Source organism: Neolamprologus brichardi, chromosome 4 (assembly GCF_056152115.1).
Source record: "Neolamprologus brichardi isolate AB-2024 chromosome 4, ASM5615211v1, whole genome shotgun sequence".
Lineage (NCBI taxonomy): Eukaryota > Metazoa > Chordata > Actinopteri > Cichliformes > Cichlidae > Neolamprologus > Neolamprologus brichardi.
In genome coordinates, this window is record NC_142107.1 from 534,554 (window position 1) to 555,852 (window position 21,299).

General features: G+C 39.5%; 2 protein-coding genes across 2 annotated transcripts; both read right to left on the reverse strand.

Moving 5' to 3' along the window:
• Nucleotides 1-1,892: 1,892 nt before the first annotated feature.
• On the reverse strand, nt 1,893-13,928 carry gps1 (G protein pathway suppressor 1). Its single transcript, XM_006805016.3, has 14 exons — nt 13,782-13,928; nt 9,861-9,953; nt 9,426-9,607; nt 8,930-9,094; nt 8,544-8,679; nt 7,956-8,033; nt 7,774-7,834; nt 7,525-7,610; nt 7,157-7,251; nt 6,952-7,057; nt 4,282-4,362; nt 3,389-3,526; nt 3,169-3,303; nt 1,893-2,437 (listed from the first exon to the last, which is right to left on the reverse strand). The coding sequence occupies exons 1-14, from the start codon at nt 13,812-13,814 to the stop codon at nt 2,363-2,365; spliced, it is 1,464 nt and encodes a 487-aa protein (XP_006805079.1). The 5' UTR covers nt 13,815-13,928; the 3' UTR covers nt 1,893-2,362.
• Nucleotides 13,929-19,073: 5,145 nt separating this feature from the next.
• Nucleotides 19,074-20,904, reverse strand: LOC118455557 (E3 SUMO-protein ligase ZBED1-like). Its single transcript, XM_035914910.2, has 3 exons — nt 20,066-20,904; nt 19,626-19,776; nt 19,074-19,520 (listed from the first exon to the last, which is right to left on the reverse strand). Exons 1-3 carry the CDS (start codon nt 20,902-20,904, stop codon nt 19,074-19,076), a joined length of 1,437 nt encoding a protein of 478 aa, XP_035770803.2.
• Between the last annotated feature and the right edge of the window lie 395 nt (nt 20,905-21,299).

Here is a 21,299-nt window from a genome sequence, read left to right on the forward strand (position 1 = left end):
AATATTCAAAAGAGGAAAAAAACTGTTTAACTGCATACAACATTCAGTTAAACATGCAGTCAAAACATCCCAACTAAACCCTACATGTCATATTGAAATTTCTTTTTTGAATAATTTCTGAAATGCAAAAAATATATAAATAATCTCAAGTACAGTCAAAGTTAAATAAAATAAGAAATATATATGAAATCTATGGCATAATAAAATGATCTTTCCTCTGTCTCCCTCAAAGGCTTTCTGGTGTTAATAGGGGCCGAGTTTTAGTGCTACTGAAAACAAATGTTATGATGGAGCAGACATTAATTAATATTAATAATCCGGTGTCCAACCTAACAACCCTCAGGTCTGTGGCTAGGAGTTTAATGGCCCATGTACATTTTTATTGGCTGCCTCTTTGCTCTTCGCAGTGTGTAAACAGACTCCGAGTGCGTTTAATTGTGCCAGAGTCATCATCACTGTTGCTGCTGTATTAGATTGTCGCAAATGTGGGTGAAACGCTTGTATTTACATCATTTAACACATCTGCGGGCTACAGAGCCACGCACTGAATGAAGCATCAAGTTGATTAATTAATTTGATTGACTGAACAGGTATTCCTGATGTGTGCCCTATGCTCTATGTGTGGATGCATGCTCAATCATGCAGGTAAGTAAATCCCAAAAGGTTGGTTCTACAGTCTCAGCTGACTGCAGGTTTCCCCAACCTATAAACAGTACATTTGCACACAGTGGGTTTGGTGCTGTGAGGAGCTCAGATGATCATGTGCCAACAGGCTTATTTTGCTCATAGTGAAAGGTAAGGAATGTCAGAAAAATTATGCATAGTTAATTGTAATCAAATATTGACTTGCTTCATTGCTGTTGTGCTTTCTTTAATGTAAACTCATGTTTTGCAAAAAAAAAAAAAAAAGTGTATGTGATGGAGGGAAATTGAGATCTTTTTTGAATTCAGCACTCTAAAAAACCCCCAGAATTTACAAAAACTATCCCATGCAGCTGAAAAATGTTTTTTGCAGACCTGTGTTACAACTTTCACTAATGTTTACATTAACTTGGATTGTGAAGTTGGTGTGGCTTCACTGCAGAGTCTATTTCTTATTAATGGGCTGCATGCTACAGGTATTTAAGGTGGCATTATTTAGACCATTGCTTAAAAGACCATGGCTATAACCTTAGTCTTAGCTAACTGTAGGCCAATCTCCAACCTTCCTTCTATCTCTAATTCTTGAAAGAGAAGTGGTAAAACAGCTAACTGATCATCTGCAGAGGAATGGTTTATTCAAAGAGTTTCAGTCAGGTTTCAGAACTCATCACAGAACAGAAACGTCATTAGTGAAAGTTACAAAAGATCTTCATGTGGCCTCTGACAGTGCTCGTCCTGTAGACCTCAGTACAACACTGAATACTGTTGACAGTATTATTTTATTACAGAGATCAGAGCATGCCATGGGAGTTAAAGGTACAGAACTGCAGTCATTTGAACCATACCTAACAGAATATAATTTGTTCATGTAAACAGAGTCCTCTTCACACACAAAACTAATTGTGGAGCTTCACAGGGTTCTGTGCTAGGACCAATTTGGTTTCACTTAGGCAGTACTATTAGAAAACATAGCATATATTTTCATTGCTATGTAGACGATCACCAGCTCCATCTGTCAATGAAGCCCAAGGACATATGGCAATTAGTTCTTAAGAGACAAAATTCAGATAAAACTGGTGTGCATATTAGAAAAAACAGGAACCAAAGTTGTATTTTTGTTTTATTTTTTCACTTCGTTTCAGCAGACTGTCTCAAGCTAATTCAAGCTGAATTTCAGAGCTCATATACTGTCATTGAAATAGCAGTAAAAATCAACATAAATATATTCCCACGTACCAGGTTTACCCCCCCCCCCCCCCAAAAAAAAGCCCAAAAGACAAGGGACAACTGTGTCCTCACCAGCACAGTACTGGTGGAAAACAAATACTAGCTCCAGCTGTTGGTTGGATAATTCTTTGATAACAACAGAAAGGGGCACAAATAAACAGAGATTAGATGGGTTTGGATAGGTGTTTTTTTATTTTAAAACTTTCTATTAATGAGGTCTCAAAGTGTAAGCAGAGCAAAGTGCATCTCCTACCAGTAACTTACAGCCTAAGTGCTGAGCATTCATTCAAAACACATTTTCATTCTGTCTGAATCTCCATGTCAGACAAACAAAAAGTTTGCTCCCTGTCACCTGACAGAAGAAGAGAAGTGGTTTTTATCTGTCTTTATGTTGCATCTCGTTTCTGCTTTTAGCTCACAGACGGTGGGTGGGGTGGTGTGTGTTGCAGAACAGTGAACCTTCCCCTTTGCGCTACAGCTGTTCACTTCTTCCTCACATGTTGGTGCTCATCCTGGTCTGACTGTTGGCTGGTGTGAGTTCACCCTGGCTGCCTTCTCTGGGTGGAGACTGAGAACAGGAGGAAACAAGTAAGGCACTACTCTTGTTCAACAGCATAGCTATAAACTCTGTAACATTGAATAACAGATGAGGTTCAAAAAAGAAAGAAGACTTTAAAAATCTTAACAGAATATTAAAACCCCGAGTCCAACAACCATCAGGAGCTAGTCTTAGTTACTGCCAGCAATGTTGACCAAGTTCTTGCAAATGTGGTCGAGGAACCGAATGGCTGGTGGCAATGAGCCAGATACCCCGTACTCCTGAAGCACCCACTAAAAGAATACTCCAAGGGCCTTGACGAACTCAGAGCAAGTCCCATCCGCCCCAGGTTCCCTGCCATTAAGGAGTTGTTTAACTACCTCAGTGATTCCATTGTGGAAGGCGTGTCAGTGGGATTAAGTATTCCTTCACCAACCACCTCTATCCTTAGTTAAAGTCAGTAGCACTCCACCCGCACTATGTATCATGCCAGTAGATAACTGGTTTCTCCTCCTGAGTCACCCAATCCAATTTTAGAAACCCCCCTCTGTTAATATTAATACTGTAATCTGTACCGTTCATTAATTTACAATCAAATACATTTTAGATATGCCATTAAAAAGAAGCTCATCACCAAATCACACGAAATTTACTGTAGTCAGACTTGATAATAACCTCTACCTCAACACAAAGAACATTATGAACAACTGAAAAAGAAAAAAGTTATTCACTACAATGTGAAGAGAAGAAAATGTTTCTACCTTGACGTGAATCTGGTTGCGCAGCACAGCAGCTCGGAGAATCATGGCTTTGGCTCGTCTCTGGAACTCTTTGCCCATATGAAGAGACTTCTCAAATGTGGTGCTCCTTTGGTCGACGTCCCTCGCATACAGAATCTACGAGCAGGTCAGAGTCCCAGTTTGTCAGGGTTCAAACAACAAAGTACCTGTGGCAACGGTTTGATGTGTGCAGCGTTTTCACCTTGCTGTGGGAGTCGATACGTGCATTAATGAGACCCTCCAGTATGAGCTGGGTGAGCTCGTCCTCCAGAGCTGTTACTGTTGTGTTGAACGCCTGAGCCATCTTGGTCATGTCTGCTGACACGTAGGGGCTGAAATACTGGGAGGAGGAAAAAAAAAACAGAAAACCCACACACAAGAAAAATATCAGTGCTCAAAAAGATCACACTTGAAAAAGTTAGTACAAAGTACAAAGATTTATAGTGATTACATTAGTTTGGTCAATCATCTTTCTCAGAAATGCCTGTGCATGTTAAACAGTATTACATGTATATGAGATGCTTCCTTGTAACCAACACTATCATCTTCATTTACAGATCACAACACTTCACTAAACCTGTCAGCAGCTGCAGTGCCATCGTGTTACCACAAGCCAAACACACACAGCACAGTACTGCTGACTGGATTTAGGCAATCAAACTGTGAGACAACACTGCCACCATCAAGTCACAATAACTGCAGATGAAACAGATTCCCCCTAATATCCAGCACTCAGATATTCAAAAACTGCGTAAATCCATTAACAGTGACAGTCATTATGACAGACAAGTGAAACTAGTAAAACTTTCAAATACCTAATATTTTATGTGACTATTTGTTGTCTCAAATATACACATTCCCTTGTCTTTGCTTTGTTTTTTTGAAGCCAGTGATGGTAGGATGTAATGTGTTACTATTGGATAAAGGTGGCAGCACTACACCAATGCAGGGGGCAGGGTTAGGGTTAGGGTTACCTAACCCTTCATCCTGCCACGGCTACTATTTAAACACCCTGTTTTGTTCCCCCCCCCCCCAAAGAATCAGCAGCAACTTGATTATCCTATGCACGGTCAGTGTGTATGCAGTATGTCTCACCTGAATCAGGGCTCTGTTCCTGATCTGGCTGTACAGTGTCTTGACATGTGGTGCCAGGTACATGTCCAACAGGAGGTTATCCTGCAAGAAACAGCACAATCATATACTGCACTTTCTGTGTGTGTGTGTGTGCGCTCACATTATGCGACAACGGAAGCACACACTCTCCTTTGACGCATGTGTAGTGTTACTTCAGGGGTGGGCAGTTCATTTTCTCTACTGGCCACATTAGAAAGTGAGGAGGCCACATCAACAAGCTGAACTCAGTTCTGGTCACTATTAATTTATGTTTCGCTTTTCTTTTTGGTCTTGAACAAATGTATTAAAGTCAGGTACAATGTCTGAGCCTTCCATTCTGCATCTGAGAGCTCTGAAATATACTCGCCTCTCTCTTCAGAAGACTCAATTTTGGTTCTTAGGTTCCTACCCTTTAGTACTTTGAACAGGCAAAGCCAGCTGATAGCTGTGTAGTAGCCTACATCACCATGTGTTACATGTCTGTGACTCAGTGCTCTTACCCTGATAAAGTTAACTATTTGAAATGGAGCGGTTCTTAGCAGGCTGTTCGATATAACGATATATATCGGATGACGATATAAAAACATCTATCGTTTCATTTTACGCTATTGTTTGTTTCGCGGTGTCGCAAAATAAACTGTTTACGGCAATATACTGCCACTACAGTGACCATAAAAACAATGAAAAAACATTGTTTTTATGGTCACTGTAGTGGCTATATTAATTTCTTAAAGTTCTCTCTTTCTCTTATATTTAATATAATCACATGGACAAGCGCCTGTTTTTATGGGTTGTTGTTAGCAACAACGACGGTAACACCACCGCATGTCCGCTTGTTTATTTTCCACATAAACCTTTCACAATAAAGCTCAAGATCCTGTTGAGAATTTTCAAAATAAAATGAATCCTGTGAAAAAGTATGCAGAGTATTGACGGATGAGAAGGAAAAAAAAAAAAAAAGAGTCGTCAGGTGCTAAAAAATAAGCCTTAGACTCAAATGTTAGAACAGGCTTTCCCCGCAGCACGCCGTGTAATAAATACTCACAAAGAAAACGGCGGCCGTTACAACCTATGTCTAAAAATGTGTAGTTTCATGCATCGGTTAAAACACTCGACTCCAGGTACACGACGCCCAGCTGGAAACACTTCACCTACCCGAGATTCACAGAATTTACAGAACATATTAAATTTTTTGTGATTTATATCGTTATCGGGACGATAGATGTTTTATATCGGGATATGAGATTTTGGTCATATCGCACAGCCCTATCCTGTTCAAAGATATTTTGTATGCAGACAGAAGCAACCAGTGATTACAGGATTAGTAGCACGTTTAGATGACCTGCTTCACCTCCTGAGCTACAGTTCCTCATCAACAACATGGTTAATTTTTAGCACTGATATACACAACACATCCTGTTGTTTTATACAGTGCAAAACTCAAATTATTTTCAGCTCCAAGTTAATTTTAAAGTTAATTAACAAAACTGAGTAACTGAGTTGCATAAATATCATAGCTCTCGTCCAGAACTAGGGTCTGCTTTGTTTTTCAACCGCAGCTCCAGATTTCCTGCAGGGGCCCATTCTCATATTCTTCCAAACACACTTTGATAAATTCAGAGAATGAGTTAGTGTTGTGTGTTTGTAGTGTGATGAAGCCCTTTCAGTCTGTTGAACCTTTCTGGATAGTTATTTGCCTACAGGCAGATCACACCATTCAACTGCTTATTTGGAAGTACTGACATCTGCTGGTCATTCGATGTACAGCAGCCCTGCTGTGATAATAGATGTGGACCACATACCAGTAGATATGCAAACGTAATGATGTGTCAGTTGTAGAATAGCTATATGAAGTGCTGTATAATATACACACATATACCTCTAACCATCTGTGAGAAGATCTCTGTTATTATTGAGCGATAGCATATCAAAATGCTCCCAAACTGCTGATATTTTTCACCTTTTTGGTGGCTCCATAATGTGCTTACAATCTCCTTCCAAGCTCATTATGATCCTCAGAATCACCTCAGATCCAGTTCATACAAAAAGGTACTTCCCGTGTCTTTTCATCAGCTCAAACACGGCCTCGTTTATCTTTGGTCAAGTGATATTCTGAGGAAAGATACGGGTCATGACATAGGCTTCCTCGGCTCTACACAGGCCTCAGGGCTTCAGTGTCAGACATAACAACACTACCTGCTAGCAAAGGTTCAGCTTTCCATTCCTAGTGAGTGAAGTTCTTGTATTTCTCTGAATGTTTAGTCTTGCAATGGAGACTCAAAATTCAATCCTTAAGCACAGTAATTTGTGCTACCAGAACTTGCATGATGTATACCTTTATACATTTGAATTCTAACCCACTGACCTCTTAAGGGCCAGTAAGGGACAACTAAATGGTAAATGGCCTGCATTTGTATAGCGCTTTTCTAGTCCCTAAGGACCCCAAATCACTTCACACTACATTCAGTCATTCACCCATTCACACACACATTCCCACACTGGCGATGGCAAGCTACATTGTAGCCACAGCTGCCCTGGGGCGCACTGACAGAGGCGAGGCTGCCGGACACTGGTGCCTAAAGGACCAGATGTGGCCCAGGACCCAAACAATGGCCAGTTTTTTGTTAGTTTAAAAACCTTTCATGCGCTAACCTTCATTTCATCCAGTAGCTTGAGACAGGATGCATATTTAGACTCGTAGAACTTGAAGATAATGTCACGAATTTGAGGTTCCAACTCTAGAAATAACTTAAAGGAGCTAGGAAGAAAAAAAAACATAGATACAAAGTATTAGCATGGATTGCTGTCCATCACTAGAACTGATTTCTATCCAAGAAATATTTGTACACCAGCCTACCTGCTGGAGATGACGTTGCGCTGAAGCTCCTGTCTGTCAAACGTGGCCAAAGCACACAAGCCCCCATACACAGCTACATTACTGGGCGACAGGAGCTGCAGGGAATATGATGATGATGAATGATATTTCTCCCAGCAATTAGACTCATGTATAGATGCTCATATTATGTCCGACATTTTTAGGATCCAAACACACTGGTTGAGGTGTACATGTAACCATGTAAGTTACTTATACATGGTTACAAATGAAAGAGGATAGAAGACATGTGGGTGATATTCCTTTTTTTAAAATCTGAGATGCTAATGCTTTAGTGCAACACCCAGTGCAATGGTGCATGTTACATCTTCAGTTTTCATGTACGAGCTCACCTCTGGACAGTCACAGTGGTCAAAGGAAGCCTGCAGGAAGCACTTGGCAGCTGGCTTGTATTTTCGAGAGGCCAACTCGGCCAATCCTGATGCACCAACAAGCAAGATGAACAATATACTGGAAATCAGGTCACATTTTTCCAAACTTCATAAATACAAGACCAATATTGGTTAACAGAAAGCAACCTCTTCAAAAATTACACTCACACACACACACACACACACACACACACACGAACACACACTCACCTGCAGCACACTTTAATTTGGTGAGGACAGCTTGATTTTGACTATCTCGCTCTCCTCTTTGCTTTTAGGGGGGAGGAGAGCAAAAAGAAGAAATTTACTATAAATATTTTATTACTCTTCATAAAAGGCTGGACACAATATATAAAATAAAAGAGATGCTGAAGTATGTAAACTGTGCTCACCTCTGCAATTTCTGGTGTGGACTCTGCCTTATTGACGTAGCTCAGCACGTGCGACCAGTTCTGGAGGTAAACACTGACCTGTGAACGCACAATTTAAGTCACAAAGACTTTGTTTACTCACGTGCTTAATCAGACAATTCAATGTCTGTAAAAAACAAACAAACAAGCAAAAATAACCCAAAAGATTCTGTTGTGTGTAACAACTTTTCCAGGTTTTCGAATTCTGTTAATTGGCTGTGCAGTGCTATCTGTAGAAAACTACAGTGACACTGAAAGTGTCTTGGCACAATTCAGTCTAAGTTATATAGTTCCCAGTACATATAGGTCTGTGTACTGGGTACTATAGCTGGGAGAAAGTCTGGAAGTGCTGACATGCACACAGATTTCAGTAAAGTGAAACATTTTGGGCAAATACTCATATACTTTTCTGATGTGTAGAGTTTTGCCAGAACCAGGTTTCTAAGTTCAATATAAACTTCATCTCTCAATTGTAATAAGAATTGTGATAAGGCTAATAATCCCTGGACAATTGTGTCCATGGAAACAGTGACTGCAGCAGCAGAGCACTGTGCTTCCTTCCTGCTGTACCTTGATGACATTTAGACACATGTTAATGACATGCTTAGCACTGGTGCAGTAGTCTCTGGCTCGAGAGTAGCACTTCAGAGCATTACTGAGGTCACCACAGTCCAGATAATGGTCCCCCAGGTCATCATGGCCTCTCCTGGGGAGAAGGGATGGAAGGTGAGGAGACGGCAGACATCCACAAAAACAATGTTATCTGAAAATGACCAATCTGCTCATCAAAAAACTTTGACCCTCACTAGTTTTGTATATATTTATTATTGTTCCAGCAAAAAAGACTGAGACAGCACCTCTCCTTCTGCTTCTTAGCTGGATTACTGATCTTATTCAATGTTCAGTTGGTCTTAAGCTTAAACTTTAGATTAACAGTAATGCTTTTGCAACCACACCTGATGCTCTCTTTGATGGAGTTGCCCTTGTAGTTCTTAAGATCCGTATCTAGTTTCTCCAGTTTAAGCAGAGCCTTTTTTCTGGTCGATTCAGCCCAAGCTGAGTCCAGGGGAGGGGGAACAACCCCTCCTTCAGGAACTGTGTCTGGCACACCCTGCACTTCCCTATAGGTGGAGCCCAGGAGAAAGAAAAAAAAAATCACACAGAAATATTTACAAATCTAGAAAATGAACAATTTGCAGGCTGGGAGTCAAGACTTTCCAAGCCTAATTTTAAATGTAGCAATGCTGTTTTGCTTATCCATAATGAAGCACATGTGAAATACAACACCTAAGTTTTTGTTTGTACTGTTCGAATCATGCTGTTCTTTGCTACACCAACCTGTGCTGCAACGCAGGATTTAAGGATTTAAGGATTTGGGAATGTCTTGTTAAAAAAAAGCAGCTCTATCCAAAAGGAAGCACCCAATTGCTGGGAGAGGACTAGAAAGAATACCGTGTGGCCTCTGTGAGTTTGCGGTGAATCTCTTCATAAGTGTCAACATTGAAGGTCCTCTGAACAAAGGTGAGCGCCATCTTCAGGGCCTCCACTCGGAGCTGAGGGCAGTGCTCAGCAATGAACTGCAGTCTCTCAATGCGCATTAATCCACTATAACTGGTCGCATACTGCTCCAGATCCTGCACAGACAAGGAGTGAAACATCTGTTCAAAAACATGTCAGAACTGCTCCGATTAAACAGTGAGGTAACACTTTCATCATTGGATGATATAGCTCCGCATGTACAAGGATTGTAACTAACTTTTCGTTCATTCACACCCAGAACAGTTAACAGAAACAAGAATCAATTAGCAGCAGGAATCTGCATCACATGAAACATTACAAATAAAATAAGAGATATTGGGATATATGTAACAGTTTGTGAGATAATACCAGTGTGGGGTTCTCCACAATATAGTTGGTGTCTGGAGCATTCTGCTGGTCCTCCTGGGGATCTGCATCAATCTGCATGGGCTCCACAGACCCCTTAGAAATAGATCACATACATAGTTTTGTTAGGTTCAACAACAGACCTGATCTTAGGACTAGATAATACGTAATTTACATCAGGAAGCCCTCTCTTCAAAGGGCTTTTCATCAGTAGTTCACTGGTGCTTAAACTCGTACTGGTAGTTTACCATGTCGGAGTAACTGTACAGGAAACAATGTCCTATAATGGATACGCAATATGTTCAGTAGAATAAGTGGGCACAGCCCTCCCCCCCATTCCTCGATGCTTTTATGCCTTTATGTTGAAAATGCAAAACAGGCGCAGTGATTTTTTGAAACATATGCAAACATAAGCTTTTCTTGGATGGCAGCTGTCTTTTGTTCCATTCTCTGTCAAGATGATACCACACTGCTTTAATAATGTTGAGCTTTGGAGAGGACAACCCCTACATGACAGGAAAACACAGTGGAATGACTAAGGCAGAGCTTCCCAAAGTGTGGGGCCCGCCACTGCAAGGGGGGGGGGGGGGGGGGGGGGGCGCAGTATGAAAGGGGGAGAAAAAACAAAAACCGCTTGGACACTGCTAGCACGGGGCGCCCACACAAACGCAAAGCAGGAGATGAAGCATCGCTGAATGTGTTTCAAAACCAACTTCATTCTAAGCCAAAGATTAGAAAATATGATGAAGCATATCTTCCCTTTGGCTTCACCTGCACCTGATTAGTTGTTATTTAGTGTTTAGTTGTGCAAACACTACTGCTTATTTGTCCCCGCCTTCCTTTGTCCTCCTGTTTTCCCGCCCCCAACGAGGAGTTAAACAGTTTGATGGCGTGTGGGAAAAAGGAGTTTTTAAGTCCTAGACATGAGGAGAAGCAACCTGACGCTGAGCAGACTCCTTTGGTTATTTATGACCATGCAGAGGATGCCCAACACTGTCCATAATGTCTAGCAGTGTTTTTAGTGTCCTCTTCTCTGCCACTGTCACCAGTGTCCAGCTTCATGCCGACCACAGAGCCAGCCTTCCTTATTAGTTTGTCCAGCCTGGATGAGTCCGTCTTTGCTGTGCTGCTCCCCCAGCACACCACAATATAGAAGAGTACACCGGCAACCACCGAGGAAAGCCTCCTGTGGAAATACAGTCTGCTTTGGCCTTTTTTATACAGGTGTTGCATGTTGTATGACCAGTCCAATTTGTAAGTGTAAATTTTTCAGTTACAGCTACATTTTTCGCCAATCTTATGTTTTCTAAAAAGGTCTTGCATGGTTGAAAATCTGACTTTCTGCATTCATAATTATAACAACTTTGGTCGAATCAAATACCACTCACTGAAATGCAGCAGCTGTATCTCTCAAATCCTGTATCAGGTCTTTGCTGGATTTATTCCCATTTCTTGAGGACATGACTTTCACACAATGTTTATCTCCTGTAGGTAGTTTTTATGCCAGCCACATCTGTTGTCCAAGCAGCATTCCAAAATAAGCCAAATTTTGGCTAGTAACTCTTTGGGAAACACACTGTTTTTGCAAAACTACAATTTTATGCTTGTCAAATTATATTACAGAACAGGACAATTATTAGTCTCCCTATGAGTTTCTTTGTTTTGTTTTTTTAATAACCTTAAGTGCTGTTGGCAAAGTTTCCAATCTTAGTTTTACGTTGGCTGCTTGGAGTATTTGACTTTGCACACAGAAATATGATGAAATATGAAAACAGTAGGGCCAAACTTTATAACTCCCTGATCCTAACAGCTAAATGTGAATCCTTTTTGCTAGATAACAGCCTGCAGTGATTTGTTTTCAACACACCTCCCAAGCAATCCCAGACCATTGTTCAATGGCAATTCTCTTAAGTGCCTCCAGCAGAATTTCAGTGATATTAAAGTCAAAAATTTGTGCAGGCCAGTCAGAGAAAATTAGTTGAGATTTAACAAGTCAAGATTTTGACTTGTTTGCAATTACTTTTGTTGTTGCAGGGTGGGGTCAAAATCTTCCCTGTGGCAACCAAAATGGTACTCAGGATCAAGTATTTTCCTGCGTATCAACATCAAGTATAAAATCCTAGTATCCCAACAACCCCTAGCTTCCAGTATGCGTAGTTTTTGTTGAGCAAAATTCAATCTGGCTTGAAGATGTTTCGTCTGTAGAAGTGACATTTTTCTTGGTCTGCAACCTTAAAGTTCATTTCTTTGGAGTGATTGTCTTCTTTGAGACTACAATTCCAGACTTGGCTAAATCATTCACTGGTATTGTTAGACAATCATTTTCTTTCCAGTCTTTTAAATCTTTGGCTTCCTACCTCTACTATTCTTGTTCTGAACTATGTAGCCAACTTTGAATTACTTGATGGTATTTCTCACTTAAGTTTTTGACACTCGAAAACACTGATGATGTTGTATATCCGTCTCCTGCTTTGTGAGCACCAACAACTATTTTTCTCAAATGTAAACTGTTTTTGGCATGACACTTTCTCAAGTGACAGCTCAAACCCTTGCTGAGCTTAACTTGATTTTACAAGCTTTGAGCATTACAACATTACAGCACGTCATTGCACATCAGTGGTTTGGCTATGGCTCAATAAAAGGTTTTTATTATTCAGCTTCAGCTGTGAATGCCTTCTCACAAAGATAACTGCATAAAAGCTATTGAAACAATGTATCATGTCCAGCTGTTGGACAGCTGATGCCTTCTCTTTCCGGTAAGCAAAGAAATAATGTACCTTCATATAGCTTCCTGATGGACAGAGCTAACTCTAAACCTCAACTTAGTAACTGGAAAATTTGAGATATCCAAATTTAAATTTTAAGCTATTTTCTTACAATTGTGCCATTTTCTAGAAATCCTGACTTATTAAGTGAATATTTTGAAATACCCAGTTCAACATTATGAGTTATGAATAGCAAACGATTTGTTTTGTGGTTTTGTCGTTTTTTCCATTGCCATAAACAAGCTTACATGGGCCTGGCAGAGAACGAGACACAAATATCATGCTTAGGATGGACGGGTTCCTGATGTAAACAACAGGCATTTAACATTAGCTTGGCGCTAGCAAAGTGATACACTAAAAGATGGTATATTCTGGAGTTTATCGACGTTGAAATTAAGCTATTCTTGACAACGGATACTTCTTACATATGTAATAATTGTGTTGTCTACTTATGGTGCTAGTAACTGCTATCCGGAGCGAACGAGCATGACAAGCTGCCAACAACAGGATATTAGGTATACTTCCGTTAGCTTAAGGCTACGACCATAAACACAACTGGTTCTTTACTGTACTCCAAGTGCTGTGTTATACAAAGACTGAAACTTGCCATGTCTGTGGCTCACTTTAAAAGCCAACCGCGAGCGTCACGCGTCGTTTTATCATTTAGGTGCGTTAACACCAGCGCTGTAAATGTTGTTAGCTAACCGAGGCCTTCAGTCAATTGTAATCCTTGAGTTCTGCTCCACTTCATAAAGCTTCATATCGGTTTTACGTAGAAAGGCTTCAGGAAATGTGCATTTTAACATGCTTCGTGACATTTTAAGGGCCACTCCTCATTTCGGCATATGGCATTACACTAATCAGAAATTACCTCTAGATGTCTTACACATTAGCTGTTCCTTCGTTGTAACCCTTTTAACATGTAAAAGAGATAAATGGATTGTGTTTTACACACTTATGGTGCCTAGTACATGCCTATTAAACACAATAAACAACTACTGCGTAAGTGGTCTGTAATTGTGATTTTTAACCATGATAACCGTAACTACAAATTCAAAGCTAACCTAGCCTGCTAAACGCTAGCTAAGGTGGCAGAGTTTCCAGCAGTCTTTGCTAAATAAAAAAACAAAAAACATTTTAAACAGCATTTTAAACTCACCTGAAAGTTAAACACTTGCACGGGCAAAGGCATCTTATGTTTGTCTCACTTAAGAATTGGTGTCTTTGAGGGGGTAGGGGGTGGGATTGTAGCATGAAGACATAAATGTCTGGCGGACAGTTCAGCAGCCAAGCCGGACTGGGTTGGATCTCCAACTACTGGTGGGAGGTGGGAACTGCAACGGTAACTAATTAATTAAGAGCAAGGAAACTGAAAAAGAAAACATTGGTATAGAAAAATATTGAGATTGAAGAAAAATGAAACTGAATAAGAAAAGGCTGACATTTAATAAACACAAATTTGTGTTTTACTTATGTTGTTTTACATTTGCAGTTATTGTTCCTTTTTACTTTCACAATTGTTTTTTTTTTTTTTGCTTTTTTCTATCTGTTTTTCAGTTTAATCAATGACTGTTTTAATCATGTGTCGCTGTTTTGGCCAGTGGGGGAGGGGACGAAAGGCGCTTTTCTGCTGAGTCTTGACGGTAATTTGCATATAATTTGCATCCAGCAGACAATTAGCTAACCACCTTAACTGAACAACTTTGTAATGGATGTTACGAGTTAATTAAACTGAAAAATGGATTGAAAAAAGATAGATTGAAACTGGAAAAAAAAAGTTGCAAGTGAAAACAAAAAAATTACAGTTTCAATTAATTACTTTTCACTATCAATTTCTTTTCAGTTTCAATACAAGATTTTTCAATACATTTATTTTAGTTACAATATTTTTTTTCAGTTTCAATATTTTTTTCGGTTTCATTTCAAGGTGGCATCGTTCTGATCCCATACCAACAAGGATTAAATATATTATGTGGGTTAAATAGATGATTTTCCAATCCCTTCTATAAAGCTGCTATAAAAGGTGGAAATTAGTGAGTCAATCTAACCATTAACATTAAGATGAAAAAATGTCTACTAACCTCTAGATTTAGCCAGTCCATCATTATGGCTCACTCCAAGCTTTATCAAAGTTTTGCAAATGAACCAGTTTATGTTGCACTAAAATACCTGGTTGTAAATAACACAACATTTGTATGTGCCAGCTTGTTTTCCAAGAAGCTTCAGAAAAACAAGCAAGAAAACGTGATTTATAGATTCAATATCTGATTTAATGTTTACTATGAAATAAGGCATAGACGTAAGCTTTAAATTTAAAGTCCATAAAATTTCAAATGCTGAGCAGCCCACAGCTGTATGGAGGGCCAGGAGTGAAACTGAACAACAAAATGAATTAATTAAATACGCCATTAAATAATTAATTCAATGTTTAATTAATTAATTCAGTAAATATATCAATAATTTATTAAATGGCCCTTAAACGTTTGTCTTTCTTATCCTCCCTAGCTGGTGTCTGTTCTAAGCCTTTTATGTCCACTGTATATCGGCCATCTTTGAACAGAGTCGGTGGTTTACGACACAAACTGTCTGCCATCTATAATCCAGTTTTAAGATTCGACCCTAGAACTGGAGAAGCTTCTTGGATGAGAGGTGAAACGTCTTCAACCAACTTAAAGAAGTTCAGACGCTTTTCTTTCCAAGCTCCTTAGAATTTATTAAATGCCCATAATTTCATTTAAAACATTTCATTTTTTTCACTTTTAATTAATTATTAGCACATTTAATTAATTATTTTATGATGTTTTTATTGAATTCCTTTTGGCATTCCTGGCCCTGCGGATGTGTTCTTGAATTAATTTTATCTGTCAGCCTCACCCATCAAATTTAGGGGGCGGCGTTAATGCTGCCGCTGCAGCTTGTCTAACATCTGATTGGTTACTGTGCAAAGTTAGTCAAGACAGGTCGATCCCAGATAATCAATCGCTATAAACTGGTGGTAGTGTAGACCTGGGGCAGCCAGGTATCCCAGAATGCATTTTAAAACACAAGCGGCAATGGGGATGGCGCTCTGTAAGTGAAGTTTTAAAATACCCTGTTTTTCCATTACCAATTACACTTTTAATATTGTTTTACCCGCAAATGTAGTGGCGTAATCTTCACATATCTGGTCTGGTTGTCAATATAGAACAGAAGTGATCCAATGATTTTGGAGGTGGGCAGATGGCGCTCAACATAACGTAATGTCACAGCAATATTCTGCACAAAATTAGTAAATTTAGTGTGTTTCCTCAGCCCAGAGCTGCTCAGATTTGTTTGGCTCAGATTAAAGTTACGTTTCATAACTGCGTAGTTTTACTGAAGTTTAATGTCTCACTGGAGCACAGGTTAGACTCAACTATTTGCTTTTCTTTATTATCTGCTGTTCTTATGTGTTGGGTTTTTTTTTTTCATTTTGAATTAAAACTAATATTAAAAATCTTTTTTATACAAGGAGGAAAGAGAAGGCGCATTTGCACTGGGAAGAGACGCATCTGAACCAGCATGCTGATCATGAGGACTCCAGCCTGTCCAGAAATGATTACATTAAGTGTTTTAATATTTATTCAACAGTATTCTAAGCACCAGCTGTCTGTTAGATTTTTCAGAGTTTAATAAAATAAAAATAAAGTCAGATACTTCTAAACTATTAATTATCCAATTTAACTTATAAATCAGCTGGAAGCGCCACGTTTTCATTCTGTCTTTTATTTACAGCATGTTTTAAGTGGTGATATGATGGGGGAATATGTTTTATATGAGCAGCGTGCAGCCGGCTGTAGTAAAATCACTGAATAAAGAGCAAACACTAGGGTGATACTAGGGTGGGCAGACATCTCTGAAATCATCGAAGCACTTTGGCAAATAGGCTCTGTCTTGACAAACCGACCAGATACCTGAAGATTAAACCACTACATCCTTGGCTAAAAAATATTAAAAGTGTGTTTGGTGACACAGAAACAGGTGATTTCAAAGTACAGTTCAGTTTGTTTGCACACCCACTAACAGAATGGCCACCAGGCCAAAGCAATGGATTTGTCAGTGTTAACCCCGCCCCCTGACTTTGATGGGTGAGACTGACAGATAAAATTGAACACAGCCAGAGGGCCAAGAGTACGTGGCCCTGAGAGGCCAAACGGACTGCAACTTCAGAAAACACTTGCAAAAAGAAAAATGCTGCAAAAAGAAAAACACTGCACTTTAACTTCAAGAAAAACGCTGCACTGCAACTTCAGAAAACACCTGCAAAAAGAAAAACGCTGCAAAAAGAAAAACGCTGCAAAAAGAAAACACCTGCAAAAAGAAAAACGCTGCAAAAAGAAAACACCTGCAAAAAGAAAAACGCTGCAAAAGCACACAAAACACAACAGAAATAGGAAAAAAGCACAATGGAAATGTTTCTGGGGAGACAATAACCCGACGGACCAGTTGCTCAAACCAAAACATGTATGTATGGCTGTATCCCAATTCAGGGTCTGCAGCCATAAAGTACACAGCCTTAACGGTCCTCAAGGGCCGCGTACTCAAAGACCGCTAAGGCCGGAAGTGCAAGGCTTGTAGGCTTGTGAAATGGGACGGTCTAGCCTCCGTTGCGCTGCCCAGGTTGCCTAGCAACCATGATACTAACAGCTGGAAACGTTTCATACAGCTTTGTTTGACAGAAATGAAGGAGAACATATTTTGTTCGTCTGTTTCTACATGAGCTCTGTGTGATTTCATAAGTTCCCGAGGCTGAGACGACAGGACTGTAAAACATGATTGTTGGGCTTCATTTCTGTACTGAACAGTCATTTTAAGATTAGCTAGTAAATAACAATTAGCTAATGTTGTTCATGAGATTAAAGTCATCTCACCTTGGTAGTGTAAATATAATATGGCCAATATTATAGTTATTATATTAATCATTATTAGTTATTACAGCAGTGAGTTTGAACTCTGTGTCAAATACTGAGCTTCAGTAAAGATTCAAGTTGCATTTATTTATATGTCCTATCACCTTAAATCTTCACTCAAAGACAAGTATCTTTGACAGTGTATCGATAGATGTATTATATATAAGAGACAAATACTGTTCTTTTAATATGTTGGCATTACTAAATTTGGCTCAGTGCTTACATATATGTGTAAAAAGAAAATGTACAAGCTGTGATAACTGTTTCTGATAGAATGAAGAGTAGACTGATATATTAAATATTCCTTTATTGGGTGAGAAAATCATACCATGTCATAACTTAAGTCATACAGAATAGATATCAGAGCCTTAAACAGGCTGACTTCTGCTAAATGGGTCAAACTGGGCAGAAAGTACACAAACACATAACATCCTTATAGAATATGATGTAACACTATAGATCAACTTACTTCAGAATATATAAAGCATATAAACAATTACAGCAATATGATGCAACAAACACAGCAGTGCTACTAATCAAAAATACTCAAAGCTTCATAGAACTGAAACAAACATTTATTTTTAGGTCCATTCTGCTGCTGATACATACTTTAGGTTTCTGAATATTAAACTTGTTTCTGTCTTTCATAGTGTGTAACTTGAAGGCCCTGAGTACTTTCTCCCACACTGAAAACACTGGAATGATAAAATTATTTGAACATTACCTAATAAGACTGATTCAGGACAGACAGTTAGTTATTTTAAACTTTTCTAGCAGTCCTTCACAAACAGGGAACAGTCTGTCTTTTCTCTCCATCTGTCAGCTGCTGCTGGCTCTTCCTCCTCCTCCTCTTCCTCAAACACTGCTGAGTTTGTCCTGGTGGATCATCAGGGGTGCAAAGTAGGGCTGGGTATCGTCACTGATTTTTAGAATCGATTCAATTCCGATTCACAAGGTCCTGAATCGATTCGATCCACGATTCGATTCAATTCGATTCGATTCGATTCGATTCAATCCAATCCAATCCGATTTCAATCAGTCCGAAATATTATTATATGAACCATAATATATATAAAATTATGATAATTCACCTTGTATATGTACTGTCAAAAGAACCCTCTAAGCCTTGTGAATGAATTATATAAATTTCAAAATTAAGAACAGACACTAAAGCAGTTACAATAATGTAATTTTTAATTAACATTAGTATATATTTATTTTCATACATAAATTTCAAGTGGATCAGGGATGCAGTGCAAATAGAACATATCTTTTGTAAACATCAGTAAAACCTCAGAGAAATAGTTTTGCTGTTAGTGTCTCACACAGCTTTTCTGAAATCCACTATTGTGTTTTGGAGACACACAGGATAACACAGCGTGCACAAGTGAACTGACAGAAACTGACCGATCAGAAAATGAAAAACTGCCTTTTAAAATACTTCAAAAAATGAAAAAATACTGAACAGTATTGTAAAACCTCTGTGAAACTCATGCAATTTAGCCTCATTTATAACTACCCTCTCACTTCTTTGAGACTGTAAGGTTTTTCTGCAAGAAGAGAAGCTGGTCTACATGTTGTGGAGTCAGGCAGCTCCTTTGTGCAGTAACAATGTCACCAGCAGTTGAAAACACTCTTTCAGAAGGAACACTGGTCCCAGGTATGGAAAGATACTGCTTTGCTTGTACAGCCAAAAGAGGATACTCCCTTTCATGGTCCCTCCACCAGATCAAAGGATCCTCAGAAAGTGCAACAGGCTCAACGTCCCTGTATCGATTCACTTCTTCCTTTGCCTTCTGAGTTGGTGTTTTCTGTGGTGCTGTGGTTTTTGTTGAGTAGGCTGGCCCAAGGAGAAAAATTAATGCAGAGTCCTTTGACCTCTTAATTGGAGGGGCATAATCCACTTCATCAACACCACCAAGAGAGATGTCAGGGACAGTTTCCTCAGATGTGTCACCATCAGACTGTAGCTGTAGAAAAATGAAAACTTAATTAATAAAGAAATTACTATTTATATTCTAACTCGAGTAGTGCAAAAAAAACAATAATTTTTTGTTTTTCTTTCTGTAACTCACATTAGCTGTGTCCACGTTCTCCAAACCTGCTGCTTCCAACACCAACTGAGAGAATGTGTTGTTACAGGTCTCTTTGGACAAGAATGGCAGGGCCTTAAAGCGAGGATCTAATGCTGATGCAATGTACAGCTTGTCCTTTAGGGCCACATATCTTGAAAAGAGATTTTGCACATTTAACTCAGTTTATTATGTTGGATATTCATGTGCATGGTTACATACACTCATGCAAGATCAGAAACATTAATATACAGCTTTGTTTCCATAATTTATATATAAACATCTATAGATAGATAGATATAAAATCAAAAGGCCTGTTACTCGACAAGAGGGCATAACTAACATTTTTATATTTTTTTCACTATAGTAAGAATTTTCATGTAATACATGCATCCATACAGTTACACTCATTCACTGCATATACACACAATTCATAAACATACCTTGACTTCAGGTTGTCGTATACAGCAGTCTTGAGGTCTTTAATCAGTGAGGAGTCGTGAGAGACACTGATCATCTTCTCCAGCAGCTGTGCATGCAAAGGTGCAATGATGGAAAGGGTCGGGGACTTTTCTTCAGACATAACCAGTGTGGCTGCTTTCAGCGGCTTCAAAGCTTTCACTACATCTTCTCCATCAGTTATGTCAGCCTCTGTAAGACTACAGAGATTACTGTCACTTCTCCTCACTTCAGGTGAGAGTAGAGCTGCAGAGATTGCTGGTTGTTGCTCCAGGAAGCGTTCCAGCATCTCCAACGTGCTGTTCCATCTGGTCACCCCATCAGTCACCAGCTTATGGGCAGGTAGATTCAGTATCTTTTGCTTCTCTTTAAGCTTGCGACTTGCAACAGTGCTGCGATGAAAAAAGGATGCTATGCGTCTCACTCGGCCAAGCAGCTGAGCAACAGCTGAAACTTTCAGTCCTGCTTGTGAAGCTAAATTGAGTGTGTGGGCAAAACAACCAATGTGCAACCAGCCCGTTATTTCCACAGCTCGCACCATATTTGCAGCATTGTCAGTTACGATGACTGGATTTTTGTTTGTAAGCTCCCATTCTTCGATTGCTTTGAACATAATTTCAGATAAATTAACTGCTGTGTGGCTTGCTTCAGTGGTTCTTGTCTGTAAGACATGAGACACGAGTCTCCACTCCTGGTCAATATGGTGTGAGGTGATAGTCAGGTAGTTATCTGTTGCTCTGGATGTCCAGCTGTCACAGGTTATAGCGACTCTCTCTGCTGACTTGAGTGAGGCTGTAACATCGTGTTTCACTTTTTCATACATGTTTGGGATTACCACTTCACTCAAATGTTTGCGTGTTGGTAAAACATAGCGTGGTTCTAGCGTACTAATGAGGTTTTGGAAGCCATCATTTTCAACAACGCTGTACGGACGTATATCTTTACATATGAAAGTTGCGACAGACTGGGTTATTTTTTGGGCACGTGGAGAAGTGGATGCCAACTTCACTGCAAATGCCTTTTCGAGTGAGCGTTGCTTGGTGTCGGCCGTTTTTGCTAGCGGGATATCTGGATGATGCCTCGTTAAATGATTTCTGAGATTTGTGGTATTTCCACAGTGCTTTACCTCCATTTTGCACATCTTACATATGGCTTTGCTTTTGTCCGGCTCTTCACTGTCTTCACAGTTCTTAAATCCAAAGTGTTGCCAGACATCTG

Excerpts from the sequence above, each read along its gene's own strand:
- LOC118455557 (XM_035914910.2), bottom strand. The coding sequence starts at position 20,904 with ATGTATGAAAAAGTGAAACACGATGTTACAGCCTCACTCAAGTCAGCA. Across the intron at positions 19,777-20,065 it reads TACGACAACCTGAAGTCAAG|ATATGTGGCCCTAAAGGACA; the intron begins GTATGTTTATGA and ends TCTCTTTTCAAG. Across the intron at positions 19,521-19,625 it reads AGAACGTGGACACAGCTAAT|CTACAGTCTGATGGTGACAC; the intron begins GTGAGTTACAGA and ends ATTTTTCTACAG.
- gps1 (XM_006805016.3), bottom strand. The coding sequence starts at position 13,814 with ATGCCTTTGCCCGTGCAAGTGTTTAACTTTCAG. Across the intron at positions 7,252-7,524 it reads ACCACTGTGACTGTCCAGAG|CTCCTGTCGCCCAGTAATGT; the intron begins GTGAGCTCGTAC and ends TATTCCCTGCAG. Across the intron at positions 2,438-3,168 it reads GCAACCAGATTCACGTCAAG|TCTCCACCCAGAGAAGGCAG; the intron begins GTAGAAACATTT and ends TCCTGTTCTCAG.